General features: G+C 46.9%; 1 protein-coding gene across 1 annotated transcript in view; it reads right to left on the reverse strand.

Moving 5' to 3' along the window:
* Positions 1–22,051, reverse strand: part of LRP1 (LDL receptor related protein 1) — a 114,549-nt gene that overhangs the window by 34,963 nt on the left and 57,535 nt on the right. Inside the window, exons 32-49 of the mRNA XM_056797815.1 lie at positions 21,727–21,876; positions 21,454–21,594; positions 21,097–21,231; positions 19,535–19,666; positions 19,159–19,293; positions 18,430–18,559; positions 17,951–18,077; positions 16,364–16,515; positions 16,137–16,261; positions 15,251–15,628; positions 14,456–14,645; positions 4,935–5,139; positions 4,440–4,632; positions 3,175–3,300; positions 2,652–2,780; positions 2,225–2,344; positions 527–640; positions 114–263 (exon numbers count right to left, since the gene is read on the reverse strand). Of these exons, the coding sequence (XP_056653793.1) occupies positions 114–263; positions 527–640; positions 2,225–2,344; positions 2,652–2,780; positions 3,175–3,300; positions 4,440–4,632; positions 4,935–5,139; positions 14,456–14,645; positions 15,251–15,628; positions 16,137–16,261; positions 16,364–16,515; positions 17,951–18,077; positions 18,430–18,559; positions 19,159–19,293; positions 19,535–19,666; positions 21,097–21,231; positions 21,454–21,594; positions 21,727–21,876 (2,832 nt within the window). The remainder of the gene's footprint in view (positions 1–113; positions 264–526; positions 641–2,224; positions 2,345–2,651; positions 2,781–3,174; positions 3,301–4,439; positions 4,633–4,934; positions 5,140–14,455; positions 14,646–15,250; positions 15,629–16,136; positions 16,262–16,363; positions 16,516–17,950; positions 18,078–18,429; positions 18,560–19,158; positions 19,294–19,534; positions 19,667–21,096; positions 21,232–21,453; positions 21,595–21,726; positions 21,877–22,051) is intronic.

A 22,051-nucleotide genomic window follows, 5' to 3' on the forward strand; every position in this document is an offset into this window, starting at 1 on the left:
CATTCCAGCGGACCCCCCAGCAAGGCACAGGGCTGCTCCCAACCGAGTCCGAGGCACCCCTTTGTCCCCGGCCCCTTGCCTGCTCCCGCTCGCTCCCAGCTGGTGCCACTGACCTGGACAGTCACGCTCATCACTGTAGTCCCCACAGTCATTGGCACCATCACAAACCCAGCTGGAGGCATAGCACAGGGATGTCCGCTCGCAAGGATGGAACGTCACCTCCTTCACCCCCAGGCGGAAGTAGCTGCTACAGTCAGTGGTGCCTGGGGGTGGGTGTGGGGGAGGGAGAGGGGTGACATCCTGGTCCCTCCCCCACCCCCTGGAATGACCCCCCTTTCCCTCCCCACTTGCCACCTCCCTTTGTGAAACCCGGGGTTGGGACAGCCCCAGGGAAGAACGAGGGAGCAGAGGACCAGGGAGAAGCAAGACAAAAGCATGAAGCAAGATTCATGAGGGGATGGTGGAAGCAGGGGGTGAAAGTAAGAACCAAGTGAAGTGGGGGCTGCCTCGAGAGACCTCCACTTACTACAGTTCATCTCATCCGATGCATCTTCACAGTCCAAAAATTGGTTGCAACGGCTGGAGTTACTGATGCAGCCCCCATCCTGGCACTGGAACTCGTTGGCTGCGCAGGCTGTCTCTGCAAAACAGGCAGTCAGACCCTCATGAGTCTGGAAGCTAGCAGGGCCCCCAGGGAAGACGCTTGGCACCCAGGGCTCCCCCACACTGGCCACAGGATAAGATAACATGGAACCAGTCACTCAAAAGCCACGTGAGCTAGATGGCCAGTGACTGACCTATAATCATAATCAGAATAACTAAAAATAAGTGACTGGCCTTAAAGCCAGAAGGACCATCTAGGATCAAGTCATGCCCCATGACACATGGCCAAGTCACTCAACCTCTTGTACCCCAAGCTATGCTCTAAGACTACAATGTAGACAAGCTGTGTATCTGCACCAACGGGATGTTTGGATGCTTGAACAAGCATCCTCTTCCTCGAATATAACAATTCCTATTTCAGTAGTGTTTGAAGGTTTACAAAGCCCTCCCCTCCTTTTTTTTTCTTAATCAGATTAACCAATGGTTTGTCTATTTCATTGATTTTCCCCCATAAAACTGGCTCCTTGTTATATTTATTAGTTCAATGGGTTTCTTTACTCTCAATTTTATTCATCTCTCCTTTGATGCTCAGGATTTCCAATTTGCTATACAGACATTTCCCCCTAGTCTGACACAAAGCACTTTCTCCAGAACAACTTTGTAACAGGGAAAATATTATGATTCCCATTTTACAGACAAGAAAACATGCAAGTCAGGACAATGGGAAAAAGTCCAAGGCTCAAGTTAAGAGACCTGGAGTCTTCTGCTTTGGCCATTTTACTGTGAACAAACGCAGGCATGAAACCATTCTGAGGGTCCATTTCCATTCCATAAAGTGGAGCTAATAATATTTGTCATTTATCTTAGAATATCTGTAATATTTCTCCTAGTTGCCCCAATTTCCCCATCTATAAGAAAGTCTTTCTTGATGCCTCTTAATGCTAGTGCCCTCCCTGGGATTTTATTTCCAGTTTATCCTGTGAATCTCTGGTGGGTACATAGTTCTTTGCACATCTCCTCCTCCTCCCATTAGAGTGGCAGCTGCTTGAGGGCAGGGATTGGTTTTGCTTTTCTCGGTATTCCGAGCCCTTAGCACAATGCTGGGGTACACTGCAGGTCTTTACTACATGCTTGTCTGTTTGGCTTTTTGGAAATTGGTAAAAAAAATAACATTTAAAGAAGGCTCAATGTGAACTAAGTGCTTTAGAAACATTGTTTAAAAAAAAGACCTTATTTATGTGAGCTACTGTTATTTATTACAACAACAATAATCCTGACCCAAGGGGATCAGAAACGTGGGGTTCATGAGACTAGTAACCAGCCAGGCGGGGGGGGGGGTTCTGTTTTTGTGGACCCCTTCAGCAGTCAAGGGAAGCTCAGGAACCCTTTTGCAGGCTGTTTTTAAATGCATAAGAAAAAATTCAAAGGATTATAAAGGAAAATAATTATACTGAAAGCTGATTATTGAAATAGTTAAAAAAATGTTCCCAGACCCCAGGTTAAGAAGTCTTGGGCTGGAAGGCTAGAGGATCCAGGAGAACTATCCCCATCCATAAGCACAGAACTTTTCTGAGATTCTGCAGGACTCCGGGGGAAGGGGAGGGAAGGCTTTAGTACTCACTGTTGCATGGGATTTCATCTGAGCCATCACCACAGTCGTCTGCCCCGTTGCACCAGAGGCTGTTGGGCACACAGCGGCCATTGTTACACAGACGGAAAGTCTTCTTACAGCGACGGGTGTCTGAGGAGGAGGTTGGAGGTTGGAGGTGAGAGGAAGACACTTGGTGTGAGCTCACATTTCCTCAGCAGTACCAAGTCCCTACACTGTGCCACAGATGGTCAGGGACACAATGAAGACAGATCAGGGTCTCTGACCCCTGGGAGCTTATCGCACGGATCTCCCTTCTGCATCATTCTGCCTGGTCATGTTGGCTTAGGATGCAGGGTCTGTTGAGTAGCACCCCCTTTCCAGGGTTGGACCCTAAGAGCACAAAGGGCTGGGGTTCGCGGTGAGATAGTAGGTGTGGATAACGTATAGGGGTCCTTACTGCAGTAGGAAGGCTTCTCATCTGACTTGTCCTTGCAGTGGGAGATGCCATCACAGGTCAGGCTGAAGCTGATACATTTTCCATTGGCGCACTCAAACTCATCTTGTGCTCGGCAGGTGGAGTTCACAGCTGGAAATCAGGGTCATCAACGGGAGAAAGGATAAAGAGGGTTCAGGTTCCAGGGCTTATCCATACCGGTATGAACCCAGCACAACTCCCTGGTCCATGTTCCTCCACACCAAGCCCTATTTGTCCTTGCTAGGAATTTGAGGTCACCCTTCCTGGCTGCGTGACCTTGGATAATGACATGACATCAGAGCCTTAACTTTCTCCTCCATACAGTGTTGGGGTGCAGGGTGCTAGATGATCCCCGAGATCCCTTCCAGCTTCAACATTCTATGAATCTTATCAATATTCCCTACCACACCTCCCCTTTCTACTCTCTTCTATGTCCATATCACCCTCCATCACCACATTTCACCCATTTCTCTATTCTCTTTGGGGTCCATGTTTCCTTCCTCACCACGGCAGGTGAAGTCATCTTGGAGGATTCGAGCCCCCCGACAAGAGCAGTTGACGTGTCCCTGGGGAGTGAGCATGCACAGGTCCTGACAGCCACCATTGTTGATACGGCAAGGGGAGAGCTCACCTGGAAAAGGTGAAGAAGATAGCATGAAGGGCTCCCCGCACTGTACACATACCCAGGGAGGTGCCACTCTCAGGGTTGGGTACCCAAAACTTTGGCCCTGGTATTGAGGCTATTGATGGAGCCCTGGATTGAGGAGGTAAGTCTGGGATGTGTGGGTAGGGGATATTCAGGCTCCTGGGGTGATTGCAGAAGACATGGAATTGCAATGGGCTTCTGGGATGCATGCGGAAGCCTTAGTTAGGAGGAGGGAGATACGTTTGTATCTAGGGTCCTGATTCCCAGGGACCACTCAAGGATATACTGCTGAATATGAGTTCTGTGTGTGTGTGTGTGTGTGTGTGTGTGTGTGTGTGTGTAGGGAGATCTCTGTGCCAATGAAATCTCAATTTCTCTCACTCCCCCTCTCTCTAAAAGATACTGGATTTGGAGGATCTCAAGGCACGTATCTAGAAATCTTGGGTGATTGGGAGAAAGTTCTTGGGTAGAATGACTGAAGCCCTGAGGCATGGGTGAATAATAATTGACTTAAGGATGTGTTTACCTTCTGTCCAGGCAACAACTCTAAGTTAAAGGCAAGGGCAAGGGGAACTCTGTATTGAGTACCTGCTCTGTGCTCCAGGTAGTTAGGGATTTAAGTGGTATGGTTTAAGCGACTTGTAGCTAGGAAGTATTTGAGGTCAGATTTGAACCCAGGTTCTCCCAACTCCAGGCCCGGAGCTCTGTCCACTGTGCAACCTAGCTGCCCTATGACACTTATTGATGATTAACTTTGGGGGCACTGTTGAACACTTTAAAGGTTTAGGAAAGCATTTTACATATAGTATCTCATTTGATCCTTAAAACAATTCTGTGCGCTAAAGGCTACAGCTGTCATTAGGTCCATTTTACAGAAAGGGAAATCTAGTCTGAAAGAATTGAGGCGACTCTTGGGGACTTAGACATCTAGAAAGCATTGGAGACAGGATCTGAACTTCTTCCTGAATCCAAAACTAATGCTCTCTCTGCTTTGACAAGATTGAGTTGGGGGGAGAAGGATTCTCCAGAAGAAAGCCTCTGGAGTTTGCTGAGCAGGGAGCTCAAGAAGGAGTGTAAGTAGGGGTAAAATCCTGAGCTTAGGGGAGTCTAGAGAGAACACTCACAGCTGTTGGTGTCGTTTGCCACAGCAACAATGCCCATGGGCTGCTGGGGGATGTCCACTCGGAGCAGCTTCATGTCACTCCCCACATACTTGTTGGCTCGCTGCACAGCCCGTCGCACCCAGTCTGTCCAGAAAATGTGCTCCCCATACACAGCCAGTCCAAAGGGATGGACAGGCTCTGACTTCAGGATCACCTGGGGGCAGGAGGTCACGGTCACTGGTCATAAATCTCTGACCCCTCATCTCAGAGGATTAGAGCACCAAGGAGCAGATATTCAGAGAAGGGGGAGAGAAAGCCCAAGTGAACAGACTCCAAATGGTTTAGCTTGGAGGAGACACACATTCCATCCAAGGCCATTGTTCTCTGCAGTTCTTGGGTTTGGCTAACTGACCATTGACTCCATCTCCAACAAGAAGAGTCGTGCCCATCCCTCAACCCTTTCTATAGTGATAAGAGGCACAAAGAGGCCCCCTCGTCTCCAAACCCCAGACTCACATATCGGTGGGAGCCGTCATATTCACAGCGCTCGATCTTGTCCAACGTGGCATCAGAGAAGTATAGCTTTTCTGCACGGTGGTCGATGGCCAGACCATTGGGGGTCCGGATGTCCCGTTCAATCAGTGTCAGGACATTGGCCCCTGACAGTGCTGCCCGCATGATGCTTGGATGCTGCTCATTCCAGTTGGTCCAGAACATCAGGCTGGAGAAGACAAAAACAGGGGGAGGAGATGGGGAGTGATGGAGCCGCATGGGATGCCTAGAAAGTGGGGGTGCCTGTAACGTCACCTGAAGAACCTGGCATCAAATAAGTGAGCCAGAGATCCAGAAAGCCCAGAAACCGAAAGGCCAACGAGACCTCCAAACTACAGGGAAACTTAGATCCTTGTGCTAAGCATGGTATTGAGAATGGGTGCACTGAAAAACCAGAGAGCATCCTGAGCCCGGAAGCTTACTGGGGCCACATGGTCCATGCATGGGCGGTTGGATAAGGTGACTTTGATGATGCCTTTCAATTTTAAGATTTTATGATCTGGAATGTTGGAGTATGTCTAGCATCCTATCTCTCTATTTCCTTCTCTGTAAAATGAGCTCCAAGGTCTCTTCTAGATCTAAAATCTTTTGGAAGCCCATGCTTTCATTTATTTGTGGCAGAGACCACCCCATGAGGCATGTGTGGGAATGGATTTGCACTTTGGGTCCTTGTCAAAGGGCCTTTGGGACCAGAAGCTCCTGGCTGGTGTCCTATACTCTACAATGGGGGAAGGAGCAGTCTGAGCCAGGAAGAGCTTGTCCCCTCAGGAGATCAAATAAAGGATCAAGGAGAAAAGCTCTTCCTTCTTTCAAAGCCAACCATCACAGCTCTGGAAAGTGAGAGGGAAGGAGACAATTTGGATCCTATAACTTTGGAAAAACTTATGTGGAAAATAGTACATTTAATTGGTAAAATAAAATATCTTTACCAACCCCCCCCCCAAAACAAATAAACCCCAACAAATCCAACCACCAACTTTCTCTGGGACTTGCAGTCAGGAAAACTAGTTCAAATCCTGTTTCAGGTAATTATTAAGCTATGTGACCCTGGGCAAGTCACTTAACTGGGGTTTGCCTCCATTTCCTCAACTGTAAACTGAGAAAACACAATAGCACCAGGGATGTTGTTAAGATCAAATGAGATATTTGTAAAGCACGTAACACAGTGCCTGGCACACAGAAGGTGCTCTATTCCCTTCCCCCTTTCCCTGAATAGCAATACTCTGTGCTTGTCTAGGTGAGTCTAAGTCTGGACCTCAAGTCCCTAAGTGCCTCTTTTGCTATGTGTTTCCTGAGCACAGGTGATTGAACAGTGATCTTTTTTTTTCTGTTTGTTACTGCTGCTGCTGCTTCTCTCTCTCTCTCTCTCTCTCTCTCTCTCTCTCTCTCTCTCTCTCTCTCTCTCTCTCTCTCTCTCTCTCTGTCTCTTTCTTTCATTTAATTTTATTGATTAAGAAAAATTTCCCATGGTTACATGATTCATGTTCTTTCCCTCTCCTCCTCCCACCCCCCCCTCCTGTAGCCAACGTGCAATTCCACTGGGTTTTATATGTGTTATTGATCCAGACCTATTTCCATATTATTGATATTCACACTAGGGTGATCACTTAGAGTCTACATCCTCAATCTTATCCCCATCGACCCTTGTGATGGAGCAGTAGTTCTTCTTCTGTGTTTCTGCTCCCACAGTTCCTTCTCTTAAATAGTGATCTTGAGATGGAATCTTCCTAGGCTGGGCAGTATGAGCTTGATGGATTTGGATTCACCGAGGGGTCTGGGCACTAGATGTCCATGGGAAGTGCCTCCCTTCTTGGAGATGATTCTCAACAGGAGGACGAGTCCAGCATTCCTGGCTCATCACAAGAGAACAACCTTGAGTGAGCATTGCTCAGACAGTATCGTTCATCCTTCCTTTTTGAAGAGGACCGATGATATGACGGGGCAACGTCCTGACTTGTTTGTGAATGGGATTTACGTGTGGCAGAGAGGAACAAGGTCGTCAGCCTCACTCTCTCTTCCAGAGTCATCCAAGTCCAGTGGCAAGATGAAAGTCAGGAAGCCTGGCGATGGCCCTGGATGCTGTGGAGGAACTTGGTCTCTTTGATGTCTGACCAAGCCCTAAGCAATCCACAGATTCATCCACCTTCAATGGACATTGGAACAAACTGTCCTTATGCTCATTCCACCAGGAGAAGTTGTCACACGCTTGGGGTAGACAATCCCCCGATTCACCGATGGATCTGAGGTTTGCTGGTTATTCTCTGGTTTTAGCCCACCTGCCAAGAAGGGTTTTACCAGGGAGTAGCCATTGCATGCTGTTGTTTCTTGGAGCCCCAGGTGAGATGCCAGTGGACAACAAAGGAAGATGAGCAACCCTCAAACCAGAAATGCTAGTCCTCCCTGGACACCCAGACAATGTAGCCTGAGCTGAAAGTAAAGTCCCACAGACCGCTTGGGAGTTTTTCCTACTTCCAGAGAGAGTATAACAGGAACGATGGCTTACTGTTTCATATTTTAAATATTTGGCAATGCATGTTTATGAGACTTTTATGCTTTAAGCATTTCTTTTATGGTGGAAAAAATAAAGAGCTATCTCATACCTGATAGCTTCACACGGATTCGGTACTTAACAAATGGTTGATCCCTTCTTTCCTTCCCTATTCTTTTGGCTAAAGAAATTTTTCTTTTTGAGGGGGGAGGAGAGTTGTAGGGGCAGAGGATATGTGCATGGCAAGGAAATTCTCAAGAAGATGGCTGGAGAATAGAGTGAAATATGGTTGGAGCTGACCGAGATATAATGGGCCAAAGGAGGCATATGCAAGCATGTTATCCATGCCTCGAGTCCAGACAATATTATTGGAAGAATATTGTTTAAAAGATGAGTCTTTGCTTCAGGGAGAAGCTTGAATTCATTAAAAGGACTGCACAATATCCCAAAGGTAATCTGGCATCCTCTCTTACAATTCAGGGTCCAGCTCACTCTTCATCTTTATTGTCTTTCTAAGATATATTATGAGCCAGGTTTATGGGCTTCTCGTACAACTGCATATTAGATTCTGGACAATAGGTAGTTGTTATTACCTGCTTTTTTCTATGTAGTTAGGCTGAACTCTTTTGAATGGTTATAGATTTTGTTTAGGAGGTTCTACAGTGTTCTAGCACTTCATTCCATGAGCAAATGCCACCCCCAAACAGGAGCATCTGGATGACCTCACCATCAATACAGAATGCTTTCTAGGCTCTGTTCTGAACATTCTCCATACTGGCAGCAAACCTTTTGGACAAGCATGTCACCATGCTTTATTCCTCATTGGATATCAAACCAAGGGCTATTGATCCAAATTCTTCGTGTTGCTCATCTTTCAAGGAATCTCGTATGATTTTGACATCCACTGGCAAGAAAACTTGTTGAAGGGCGAGTTTATAAGACAGTATTTTACTCTCCCAAATTCCACACTTTTCAAATAATCACCAACAAACAAAATGAACACAGTAGGATCCCACATTCACTATAAATTTCAGCCAATTGTGTAACTGTAAAGATGCGGTCTCTATAGAATATTGTTTGGGAAAGACTGTTCCTTTCTCAGTCCGTTATCAATTATGTCCTCCACGCACATGTAGATCATTCTCATAAAAATGTCAAGATATGAGAAGGTAGGCAGATGGGTGATGCTTACTAATGTTTTCTCAGTTGACTACTTTGTCACAATGATATCTGGGATTTTTTTCCCCAAACCTTTGGTGTCAGTTCTTCATTCAGATATCTTGAAATTTGGACCTTCTCAATTATATCATGTTCAGTGCAGACCTGTGACTCTTTGATCTAATTCAGCTTGGTTTTCGTGTGTGTGTGTGTGACATATATATATATATATATATATATATATATATATATATATACATATACATATATTTAATGTCATTTTTACTTCTTCAAGCAAATTATTAGGGTCTATGAGTTGAAGTGTGGTGGTTCCACTCTAACTAAGAGAAGGGAACCTGTTATAGACATCTTTACCATTTTTATCTGCTTGTTGGTCTTCCAGTTTCATCCTTAAATGCCCTCGAGATGCTATGGAGTCTCCCACCAATCTTTTGGTCAACTTCTTTTTCCTTCTATTGCTCAGTTTCATGAGACAATATTGTCCATGATCATCTTCCATCTTCCTTTGTATGAGTTTACATTATAAACCAAAGTTGCTTTTGGCTGACATCTCTCTTCAATTGGCAAGAAGATGAAATATTTGTTTACTGAAGTGGTTTCTAAACCCTTTCATTCACCTTGTTAGGATGAGTGCAGATTTCATAACTATATTCACCCTGTTATGGTGAATATAGATTATATCTGTTAAATTCCCTTAGAAAATTGCAGTAGTTTATGCCAATGTCTGTTACTTTATCCACATCACATTTTTGCTTTTGCATTAACTTGTTGAAATTAGGGTAGAGTTGTCTTAATAGTTTACTATGACTTCTCAATTAGATTTTTTTCTTCTGATTTGTTATTCTTTCTTCTAATTTGACTTGGAGCAATCAACACATTGGTGGTATGATTGTATTCAGAAATGATTCCCACGATCACCCTAGTGCAATTATCAGTAATATGGAAATAGGTCTGGATCAATGATACAAGTAAAACCCAGTAGAATTGCGTGTTGGCTATGGGAGGGGGGTGGGAGGGGAAGGAAAGAACATGAATCTTGTAACCATGGAAAAATATTCAAATTAATTAACTAAATAAAAATTTTCAATTAAAAAAAGAAATTATTCCAAAATCAATAATCATTTATTTCCTGAATGTTAACATAGAATCAGTTTTCATTTGTGTATGTATGTGAAATTATTTCGAGCTCACCATGTCAAGCACATCATGATACACAGATTTGAGTTTTTAGCATCATCTACAAGTCTTTGGCTTCTCATCTTTCTCAGAACAGAACCACATTTTCTAAGATTTTTTACTGTCTTCCTCAACGTCAACCTTTGCATTGAAGTCACTAATTAAAGCATCTGTCGACTTCATTTGGAGGGTATTATCAAATTCTGTGCAGAATTTTTCTACCTCCATTTCCTCTGCAACAGCTGGGCTGTAATTATTTACATGGTGGCCTTTTTGCAAACACATCACATATCTTGCATTATGAGATGACCAAATGCCCTGTCACCAAATGATGTTCCTTGTTGCCTTTGGACACACAAAATACTGCCATTTCCCTTATTTGCCTCTTCAAGGAGAACTTGTGAGCTCTCATTCCACTGAAATGCAATTTCCTTTTGTCCTCTGGTTTTATTTATAGCAAGAATGTCACAATTGATATGATTCATTTCCTCCAGTAGTACGTCCATTTGTTAGTCACTGGAGAAGGATCTCACATTTACAGCAACAACAGCTACGTTAATGTTCATAAGTAGCTTAAAAAAAAGATGCGAATCTCAGTGCTCAATTCTCTTTTCTTCCATTCTGCCACCGTCATTGCATAAAGTAGAAGGGGGCATAAGAGCACTGGGAGCCATTTTGTACTTTTCTTCGATTTACCCATTTCCATGACTAAAGAATTCATCATCAGGTGATGATCAAATGTCTTGTTACCAAATGATGTTCCTTGGTGCTGAGATTGTTCATGTTTAGGTTGGTCCTCAAAAAGCACTGTTGCTCCAAGTCTCTTTCTTTCTTTTTCTTCCTTCCTTCCTTTCTCTCTTTCTCTTTCTTTCTTTTTCTTCCTTCCTTTCTCTCTTTCTCTCTTTCTCTTTTTCTTTCTTTCTTTCTTTCTTTCTTTCTTTCTTTCTTTCTTTCTTTCTTTCTTTCTTTCTTTCTTTCTTTCTTTCTTTCTTTCTTTCTTTCTTTCTTTCTTTCTTTCTTTCTTTCTTTCTTTCTTTCTTTCTTTCTTTCTTTCTTTCTTTCTTTCTCTTCCCTCCCTCCCTCCCTCCCTCCCTCCCTCCCTCCTTCCTTCCTTCCTTCCTTCCTTCCTTCCTTCCTTCCTTCCTTCCTTCCTTCCTTCCTTCCTTCCTTCCTTCCTTCCTTCCTTCCTTCCTTCCTTCCTTCCTTCCTTCCTCTGTCTCATTTAAACTAAACCCTTATTTTCTATCTCTAAATCGATACTAAGTGCTGGTTCCAAGGTAAAAGAGTGGTAAGGGCTAGGCAGCTGGGGATAAGTGACTTGCCCAGGGTCACATAGCTAGGAAATGTCTGAGGTCAGATTTGAACCCAGGTCCTTCTAACTCCAAGGCTAGTGCTCTATCCATTGTGCCACCTAATTATCCCTTATTCAAAATCTTTCAAACATGGCAGGACCTATTAGAGCTAACACTGTTAATATACTCTTTAAGGACCCATGATGTGATACTAGAGGAGAAATTTGTGGAGGTCAATTCATCAGTTCTTTCTTAAAATGTATACCAGATGGGGATCAAAGACCGAAAGACCCTATGTATACCAAGGGATTGTAGGTGGAGAGACCAGTGATGAGGCCACTGTAATAGGCTAGTTCATGAGGTGACACAGATCTGAGATTGAGTAGTGATAGCTAGGATGGAAAAGAAGGCATGAATTTGAAAGGCACTGCAAAGGCACAATTGACAGGAGGATGCTTTGAGGTAGTAACAAGCTGGAAACAGAGCAGTTATCCATTGAATTGGGGATAACTGAACAAACTCTGGCCTCCGCATGTAACAGAATATTATTGTGCCATAAAAAGTGAGAGATATAAAGCATTTTTTAAAAAACCCTGATTTTCTACCTTAGAAATGAAACTAAGCACCAGTTCCAAGGCAGAAGAGCGATAAGGGCTAGGCAGTGGAGATGAAGTGATTTGCCCAGGGTCACCTGGCTAGGAAGTGTCTGAGGTCAGTTTTGAACCCAGGACAGCTTGTCTCCCGGCCTGACTCTCAATCCACTGAGCTATCCAGCTGATCCAGAAAAATATTTATAGAAAACTGGGGCAACTTATGTGAACTGAAGCAGAGTAGATTCAAGAGGACAATATTACATAGTGATTACATCACCACTTAAGAGACAATTGAGCTGAGATTAATTGCAAATAAACAGTTGTGGACCTGGAGATTGTGAGTTCCAGAGGTGCCACACGCTGTCAGATATTAGCATTGCTTTTATGTCTGTCTAGGGGAGCCAATCATGGGCAAGAGTGGTGGGGTAAGGGACGGCTACTTAGCATTTATTACATGCCTACTATGTGCTATTGTAAGCTCTAGAAATACCAAAAAATAGAATAAGACTATAGTATAAAAAATCAATCAAACTTAAAATCAATAGAAATAAAATTTGGTGCTCAGAACTTGACCTGGTACTTCAGACCAAGTCTGGCCAGAGCAGAGGACAGTGGGATGCTGGAAAGCACGTCTTTATTTAATGGAGCCACGTGCTACATTTTTACATTTTGAACTCTATGCTTGACCGCTCAGCTCAACCCTCAGTCTTGCATTTCCAATTGCCTGCCACCTATTTCCATCATTACCTCTAACTCAGCACATCTAAAGCGGATCGTCTCCCCCAGATCAGCTCTCCCTCCCGATTTCCTTATTTCTGTCTGTCAATCTTTCTGTCATCAGTTCTCCCCATCGCCAAGGCTTGAAAGTCTGGGGCCATCTTTGATTCTACCATTATCTAATCAGTCACCAAGTCCTGTCAATTCTGCCTTTGCGATGCCTTTCAAATTTATGCCTTCTTTTCCACGCTAGCTGCCACTTCTCAAAGTCAGATTCTTATCACCTCATGACTAGCCCATTATATGGCCTCATCCCTGGTCTCTCCACCCACCATCTCATTCCCTTCCAATCTGTCTTGGACGGGATTCAATTTTCTAGACTACCACTTTGACCAAGTCACTCCTCTGCTAAAAACCTGTCAATGGTTTTTCATTATCTCCAGAAGGAATAAAGGCTAAGAGCCTCACCCTGGCATTTGAGGGGCTCCTGAATCTGGCTCCAATCGGCATCTTAGCTCCCAACGTTCTTCTGAATGAACCCTTCCCTCTACCTCTGGCCCTCAGACGGACCTGTTGCATTCTCCGTTTCCCATGGCATTCCTCTGCCTAGAAAGCCTTCCTCATTCCCTTTAACCTTTCTCTATCCATATCCCTGCTGGCTTTTCTCCCCCCATATTCCCATTCTTGAAGGTCTGTCTCAAATTCCTGAGCCTGCGGTGATCTGCGTGGTAGCTAGGTGGTGTAGGGAATGGAACACTGGACTTGAGAGTCAGGAAGTCCTGAATTTGAATCTTGCCTAAAATACTAATTGTGGGACCCCAAGGCAAGTCATTTACTCACCCAGCCGAAGTTTCCTTATCTATGAAATGAGGATAAGAATAACCCTACTCAGGATCAATGAAACAATGTGTGTAAAGTACTTCTCAAGCCTTAAACCTTCCATGAATGCTAGCCAGAGTTGTTAACCATCACCTTTTGACCAAATTAATTTGTATTAATTAATTACGGAATCAATTAACTTGTATCAATTAACAATCAAATTAATTAACCAAATAGTAACTTTCAAAACCAAATTAGATTGTATAGCCTGGGCATTCCCTTCCCAGATGCACATCACTCTTCCAGAACTTACCGTCTTGGGTACATGCACCGAGGGGCTAGTTCCCACTGCTAAGCCCATGAGAGATGGGGCTTGAGTGTGGGCCTCTGCTGTTTCCCTGCTCCTTTCAGTGTAAGCTAGGTCTTATCCCAACACGTACATGATGGGCATTTGAGGCTCCATTTCTGTGTGCCCCCAACCCACCTATCACTGAATCATGCCAACACACCAGAAGGGAAAAAGAGAAATAGTATGTGTTATGGCCCAACTATGCCACAGATCCTGGGCAAAGTCATTATCATTCAGTCGTTTTTCTGTTGTGTCCGACTCTCTGTGACCCCCTTTGGGGTTTTCTTGGCAGAGTGGTTTGCCATTTCCTTCTTCTCCTAATTTTACAGATGGGGAAACTGAGGCCAACAAGGTTAAATGACCTGTTCAGGGTCAAATAGCTAAGAAGTGTGAACTCAGGTCCTCCTTTCTCTAGCTTCCCTTCTGGGCTAAGTGCCTTACAAATATTATTTCAGTTGATCTTTACAACAGCCCTGGACTATTAGATAGGTACTGTTTTATCCCTATTTTATAGTTGGGGAAAATGAGGCAGACCAAAGTTTAAGTGATTTGCCCGGGATCACCCAACTGATGAGTGTCTGAGACCGGATTTGAACTCAGGTCTTCTTGGTTGTAGGTCCAGTGCTCTATTCACTGTCCCACTGGACCGACTCATTTGGGGGAATCCACAACCTAAGGTAAGAGTTTTTCAGTAACTGGCCCTTGTCTTCAGGACTCACCCAGTTCTATGGCTTCTTAGTCCACTGAGGTTGACTATTTATTGACTTATTAGTCAACAGTGGTGCCCAGATCTCTGGCACTGGCCATTGGGTGCCCCTTCTAGTAGCCCCATCCCTTCACCCTCCAGGCCCCCTTCTTGTCCCCCAACTCACTTCTGGCACTCATCTAGCACGAAGGCTCTTGGGTGATCGTCGCCAGACATGGTGATGACCGTTTCGCGCTCGAAGGCCCCTGGCCGGCTCTGATCCACCGTATGGCGCGTGATGGTAGATGTGGTGTAGCTGGTCCAGTATAAGGTGTCCCAGCCTCGATGGTAGGCCAGACCCTCCACCGAACCCACATCTGGAGGAATCGGGAGGGAAGAAGACAGGGGAGTCAGTGTGGCACAGGGAGAGATGCGGGGAGATCAGTGGGGACCCCAGGGAGAAGCGGGCCCCTTCGGGGATCCCTTTATTCATCTGTTAACAATGAGGTCTGCTGGAGCCTGGCACGGGATGGGGAGCTGAGGAGGCAATGCGGGCAGAGCTGGGATCTCTCGAGGTTGTGATGTCTTCGTATGTCGTCCTGTGACCCACCTAACCCCGTTTCTGCCTCACCTCCCTTTTATGGGAGAGAAAAGCCCCCATTTTGATACTGGCAGACCTTGTTCTATACAATGGTTAAGGGTGGAGGGAGAAAATTCTGCTTATGGAATTTCTGAGCTGGATTTCTGGCAAGCTTGGGTATACAACAGATTTTGGCCAACTGAGTCTCCCCCAAGTTGAACTGGAGAAGCTTGCTGTTTGAAAGGACTTTGGGTTAAATGCCTACATAAAGCAATTGTCCCACAAAGCACTCTTTAGTGCACTCTGACGGTGTGGCCGGGCATCCTTAGCCAGGGGTGCCCCAGGACCTTACAATGAGAGGGATTCTGCCCCCTGCCCCAGGCTTGGCTGGCCCTTACTCACTCTCCACGATGGTGACCCTTCCAGACCCATCATCATTGATCTGCTGAATGTTCCCAAAGTGGATGTCGCTGAAGAAGATGCGGTTGGCAGTGCCCGGGGAGCTGGCTGCTCGGTAGTCAAAGGCCAGGGCAATCACGTTCTTCATATGCTCAGGGTCCTCGAAGGGCTGCACGGGGGCATTGAGGTTGCGCTCGTCCGACAGGTGGACGCTCTTGAGGATGGTGCGCTCCGAGTAGAGCAGATAGCCGGCGTACTCGCGACAGGAGGCTCCGTCCTCTGCCAGCATCCCATGGGCACAGGCGCAGGTCCAACGCCCACCCCCTCTGTACAAGCACAGCTGTTGGCACCCACCATTGGCCACCGCGCACACATTTGTGCCTGGAGGGAGGTCAAGGGAGGTCATCACAGGCAGTCCCCAGTCAGAGCCCTCCTCTGGCTATGCAACACCACCCTGAGTGGGAATCTCCTGCCTTTCTATTTTATTGCTTATGATTCTCCATGGTATGCCTTCCCCTGCCTCCACCCATCACTTCAGCCTAAAGGATCAATACCATACTCGTAGCCTAGCAACCCTTAGCCCCAGCCAACAGAATCATACCTGCTGTTGTTCATCCTGACCTGGCAAACCCAGAATCCCCTGATTTCGGAGGACACCAATGTTTTTAAGAGAAATACTGGCTCCTTCTCTAAATTCTCCCCTCCTTGAGTTCTCCTGACAATTGGGAAGTACCTCCTACAGTATGATCTTCCCTCTCTCCCCCCAGTCTCATCTCTGCTCTTCTTGCGTTGGTCTACAAGAGGTGGGACTGGTGGGTTGCTCTCCCATGGCAAGAATCAATCTCCTCTTCTCAGGGTCTCAGCCTTCCAGTCCCTCTATCCTGCCCACCTTTCTGCCGGTCTCTGTTGAAGACTTTGATGTCCTTGAGCTGGACTCCAATCCCCGTCCGGAGTGGGACTGAGTCGGTGGCGTTGTCCTTGCTACCTCGTTTGATGGAACCATTGGCATGGGTCCTGAGAAGAGGAAGGGGTACATTCAATTCAGGAGGAAGCATGAAGGAGACAGACCAAATGCCAGGAGTCCAGTGCTGGGGATGTCCCAGGTTCTCCTCTTACCTGTCACTCCAGTAGATGAAGTCCTCAAATACAGACACAGAGAACATGTCCATGTTGTTACTGGAGAGCACCACCTCTCGGTTTTCACCTGTCTCCAGATCGATTCGCTCAATCTTGTCTGTCCGAGCATCACACCAGTATAACTTCCCTTCCTGCGGGGTAAGGGAAGTACCCCAAATTTGCGGATTGTACCATCAGTTCCCTTACATAGTTACATACAAGTTTTTCCATACAGAGGTGTGTGTGTGTGTGTGTGTGTGTGTGTGTGTGTGTGTGTGTGTGTGATCCCTCCCAGAAGGATGTTGGTCTGAGTCTGTTCCTCATTTCTTAATTATTCTGTCACCTCTACATGTTCTGCTTGTCTACCTCTTCCTCAGTTAACCAATAATTGATCGATAAGTATCAACATTTTTTTTTATGTTTCAGACACAGAGTAAGCACTGAGGATAAGAATGTAAAAAGTGAAATGGTCCCTTACATTCTACTTGATTGTCTAGTCCATCTCTGTATCCTCCCATCAACCCAATTCATCCTTTCCTCTAAATGCAGAGTAGATGCCTGCCCTGGGTGCAAATTCTGACAATAGTAATAGTTGTCGTGTATATCATCCTTTAGGGTTTATATAATACCACCTTTATTATCTTAGAATAATCTAATATGGTATTACTTTCCCCATTTTATAGATGAGGAATCTGAGACTCACAGAAGTAAGTGACTTGCCCATATTCACATAGCTGATGATTGTCAGAGGCAGCATTCAAACCTGAGTGGTTCTTGACTCCAAATCTATTGCTATCCTTGCTTTCCCATTCTCTAGAATGTCTCCCTGACTTCTGTGTAAGAACACATAACTAGGCGAGGATAATGGGGTGTATTTGTTCTCTCTCAGACAGACAACAAGTATTTATGAGCAAAAAATTGGAAAATGAGGGGATGCCCTTCGATTGGGGAATGGCTGAACAAATTGTGGTATAAGTTGGTGATGGAATACTATTGTGCTCAAAGGAATGATAAAGTGGAGGAATTCCACGGAGACTGGAACGACCTCCAGGAATTGATGCAGAGTGAGAGGAGCAGAACCAGGAGAACATTATACATAGAGACTGATACACTGTGGTACAATTGAATGTTATGGACTTCGCCATTAGTGGCAATGCAGTGATCTGAACAACTGGGAGGGATCTATGAGAAACCACACTATTCACATTCAGAGGAAACACTGTGGGAGTAGAAACACCGAGGAACAGCAACTGCTTGAATACATGGGTCGAAGGGATGTGGTTGGGGATGTAGACTCTAAATGAACATCTTAGTGCAAACAACAACAAAGTAGGTTCTGATCAAGGACACAAGTAATACCCAATGAAATTGTGCATCGGCTGCAGGAAGGATGGGTGGAGGGGAGGAAATAAAGTGAATAAACAAACAAACAAACAAAAACAAAAACCAAAACCAAGCTTTTATGAACCAATTACTCTTTGCCAGGCATTGTGTTCAGGGCTGAGGACAGAAAGCCAGAAATGAAATAATCTTTGCCCACAAGGACACTTTTCCCCTGCTTCCAATGTGTGCCCGAGTTTCCCTTACCTCATAGTCAACAGAGATGCCATTGGGCCAGCTGATGCTCACGTTGACCAAGACTACTCTTTCTGTGCCATCCAGCCGTGATCTCTCAATTCTTGGGTACTGGCCCCACTCTGTCCAGAACAGATACCTATGGGGTGGGTATGAATGTATCAAAGCCCTAAGACATGCGGGATTCATCCAAGAGTGGGACCCACAATTCCTTATCCCTAGAGAAGGCAGAATTGGATTTGTTTTTTCAGGGATGCAGGTATAGGGGAGTCTATTGATAGGGGTAGGAAGATGAGAAATAGACAACTCGAGAACTTCCCAACACTCCAAAAGACCTGAGAACAGGGACAGGGATGGAGGCAATCAAGACCAAGGCATATATCATTCCCTGGGGAAATCTGAGATGGAGAATCTTATTAGTGTGGGACATGGATTTGGAGTATTCAGGTATGGCATGAGAAATGGGCTGGTCGGACTGTCACTCTTCTTACCCCTTCTCTGGATAGACGGTGATGGCTCGTGGCTTGTCCAAGCCTTGGGAAATGACTACATAGCGAAATGAGCCATTGAGCCTGGCGACCTCAATCACATCAAACCCTTGGTCAGTCCAATAGATGTTGCCTGGGAAATGTTGCAGGTGTCCATCAGGAGCAGAAAGGGTGGGAAGAGACAATGGCCATTGGCTTTCTTTTCCCCAACCCTACCAAATCCTGATGAATTCCTCAAGTCTCATCCCTTTGTTCTCTTTGTTTTTTAATGGATTTCTTTTTCATTGATACTTTTGTTTTTATATTACCCACTTTCCCCCTGGATCCTTGCCCCTCTTACATCCCCCCAGAGAGCTATCCTTTATATGGGGTCAACAAACCATGGCCCAAGGGCCAAATCGTGCCCCCACCTGTTTCTGTACAGTCCACAAACTAAATAACCATTCTTAGTTCCTGGGCTATATAAAAATAGGCCATCCTGAGGGCTGGCGGCTGACCCATTGGCTCTTGTTTGCCCACCCCACCTTAGAACACAGAATTTTTTAAAGGACAAAAAAGAAATCAGCAGACCCAATCAATGCATCTCCAAAGTCCTATATTTTATGCACTGGTGGACGCTAGACTTTTGTTCCCTTTCTTTTCACCTCTCTTCCCTGGAGTCCCCCATCAAATCTCATCCTAAGTCCCTCTTCAATGAGCAATCCCAGGACGAGGACTTCTTCCCCCATTCACCTGCTATCCAGTCTACAGCAATGCCTTCTACGCGGCCAATGCCATTGGTGACTACATCCTCACGCCACGTCTGGTCCCTCTTGGCTCGGCTGATGGTGCTGAGACCCATGTCTACCCAGTAGATTGTGTCGTTGTCTGGGAAAGGAGTAAATGTGGACACGTGGGGGTAGAATTGAGAGGATTTGCATGCGACCGTGAGATTGGAGAGAGGAAGAGTTATGGCGGGAGATAATAGCAGCAGATCTTTGGAGAAGTGGGGGAACTGTCCGGGCTGTATGATAAGGGCTCCTTCTCTCCCTGGGTCCTCTAGGCATACCCCCTTCCCATCTCGGGGCCCTGGTACATCCTACTGATTCTTCCTCAACAAATTACTCACCAGCATGGAAGTCGATGCCCACAGCAAGTGATGTTCCAGACACAGGGACCAGGGCATCTGACTTGTCACTGGGGTCCAGTGGTATTCCCCGGATTCCCTCATGCACGGAATACAGGAGGAAGGATCCCACACCTAAGGTACATGCTCCAGTCAGACATCACCGCCATGATCTTCTCCCCCTGCCATTCCCAGCAGAGTGTCTGAGCCCTTGCTCTGACCGAGACTCAGAGAACAGAGCTGAAGGGGCCATCAGAGGTCATGTCATCTAATCACTTCAGTTTACAGCTGTGAGGCTTGATGGTCACACATCAGAGGCAGGGGCAGGATTTGAACACGGGTCTGCTGAATCTAAAGCCAGTGTTCTTTCCATTATGCCAAGCCTTGCTCAGAGGAAGAAAAGTGCCTTGGGTCAGAGAACAGCTCCTGGTGGCTAGGGAAGGAGCATGAATGATGGGCTGCCAGAAGAGGGCAGCAAAAACAAATCGATTTTTCATCTGCTCTTCCCATCTCCCTTCATCCACTGGTCCACATAGAAGGATGGCGGACCATGCATCCATATGGTCCAAACCGCATCAGAGGGGGATTTGGGGCCAACGAGCCCTTGGGGATTCCCATCTCTACTCTCCAGCTCTCGTCACTCACCAAACACTGGCCCTACCCTTCCAAATGCCTCGTGCCCATGACCACCACTTCCCCTCCTGAGACAGGCTGCCTCCTGCTTCCTCATTCCTGTCACCAGCATCCCCATCCTCCCCATCCTTCACACAAGAGACCTGGCAGCCACCTGAATTCTTCTTTCTCTTACCCAATTGGTCACTATTCTTTCCTTGAAAAGGTTGGCCAGATTCACCCTTTCCTTGGTGGAAAAGGGCTCTGCTGGGCCCCCGATGGCCCTGGCCCAGCCTCAGAACACAACACTGGAGAACTGCAAGAGCCCCCCAGCTGCCTCTGGCCCCACCACCCTGGCATCTATTCATGTTCCATGCTTGGATGAATCTTCCTAAAACGTTGCTCTCAGGGGCTCTTCCCTTCCCTGTCTGTGTCTTGTCCACAGCAGGCACTAAATAAACACGAGGCTGTCGATGACATCTAGTCTGCATCTTCCCTGGCTCCGTAACCCTCAATTCCCTCTCCACGGGCACCTCCTTGGCCCCCCCAGGAAGGTCTCCTATGGTCCCTCCCAAAGATGGGGCTCACTCTGGCCTCTAGGCTTCTGCCACAGGCTCCCATTCTGCTTCTCTAGCTCCTCAGCTCAAGTCTTTCCCCTCCTACACTCGCCCATCCTTTTTTGAGCACGGTCATAGCGTCCAACCTACATATCATCAGCCCAGGGTTCTCCCCAATTGCCTTCTTACAGGATTTACTGCTAACTATTTCCAGGGTGTTCACTCTGCCTCCCAGGGGGCCGGAGGGGCAGGGGCCACGTCGTGTGCTTGGTTTGCATCCCGGCCAATGCTGGCCACACTGCGCCCTGGCCGAGTGATGGAGACTACATCTAAGGCAGATGACCCAAGAGAAGGGAAGGGGCATTGAGGGTGGGAGGCAGGGAGGGTGCTACTGACCCTCACAGGCCTGTTGACCGCTTCGGAGGCTATACCCAGCCGTGCACATGCAAGAACGCGTGGTCTCAGAGGTGGGAAGGCAGAGCTGGGAGCAGTCACCATTGTTCACACTGCAGGGGTTGTTTCCCTGGAGACCTGCAGGGATGGAGAAGGGAGGGGGTATGATCGAGTGTCCCTCTGGGCCTGGCCGAACCCAGTGCGGTCGGGGCCGGGGCAGTGACCCTCTCTGTTGGTCTTGGGCCATCTTTCCGTCTCTTCAGCCTCTCGTCCTTGCCCAACCCCGTCATCTCCTTTGCTCCAGGCTTCCCAGACCCCCCGGCTCTCGGCTGCCATCCTCGCCCGGCCCCTGACCCTCACCAAGCTGGATGCTCTCATCGTACACCTTCATGTGCATGACCAAGGTGGTGCTGTTCCTCAGGACCACAGCGCCCGAGCCATCTGCCTTGTTGCAGGTGCCCATCTTCTCCGAGACCTGGTCCGCCCACCACAGCTTGTCTCCTGGTGGAGGGAAGGGGAGGAGCAGGGCGCTTTCAGGCGGAGAGAAAGACGCAGACCACTCACGGGCGCTGGGACTCCTCGCCCCCCATTCGCCCCACCGCCCTTGGTGCCAGTCCAGCGCCCCTGCCTCACCCATGATGGCCAGGGCAGTGGCCTTGCCCAGCTGGCTCCTCATCGTGTCGATGATCTCCAGGCCGCTCCCGTCTAGGTTGCAGCGGTTAATGGTGTGGTTTCCAGAGCTGATCCAATACAGTTTGTTCTCAGGAAAGTCAATAGCCAGGCCTGGCAAAGGGGATCGAAGGGACAACAGGAGGAGGGACTTAGCCCTTCCGAGCTGGCCCAGGGGTGAACCTGGGCCTCTCCCCAACCTCTTCTCCTGCTCTGAGAGGCGCCTTTCCCACCACAGAGAGGGAGGGGCGGGAGAGAAAGCTTTGGGGGAGTGGGGAGTCTGGAAGGA

Source organism: Monodelphis domestica, chromosome 5 (assembly GCF_027887165.1).
Source record: "Monodelphis domestica isolate mMonDom1 chromosome 5, mMonDom1.pri, whole genome shotgun sequence".
In the NCBI taxonomy this organism is placed as follows: domain Eukaryota; kingdom Metazoa; phylum Chordata; class Mammalia; order Didelphimorphia; family Didelphidae; genus Monodelphis; species Monodelphis domestica.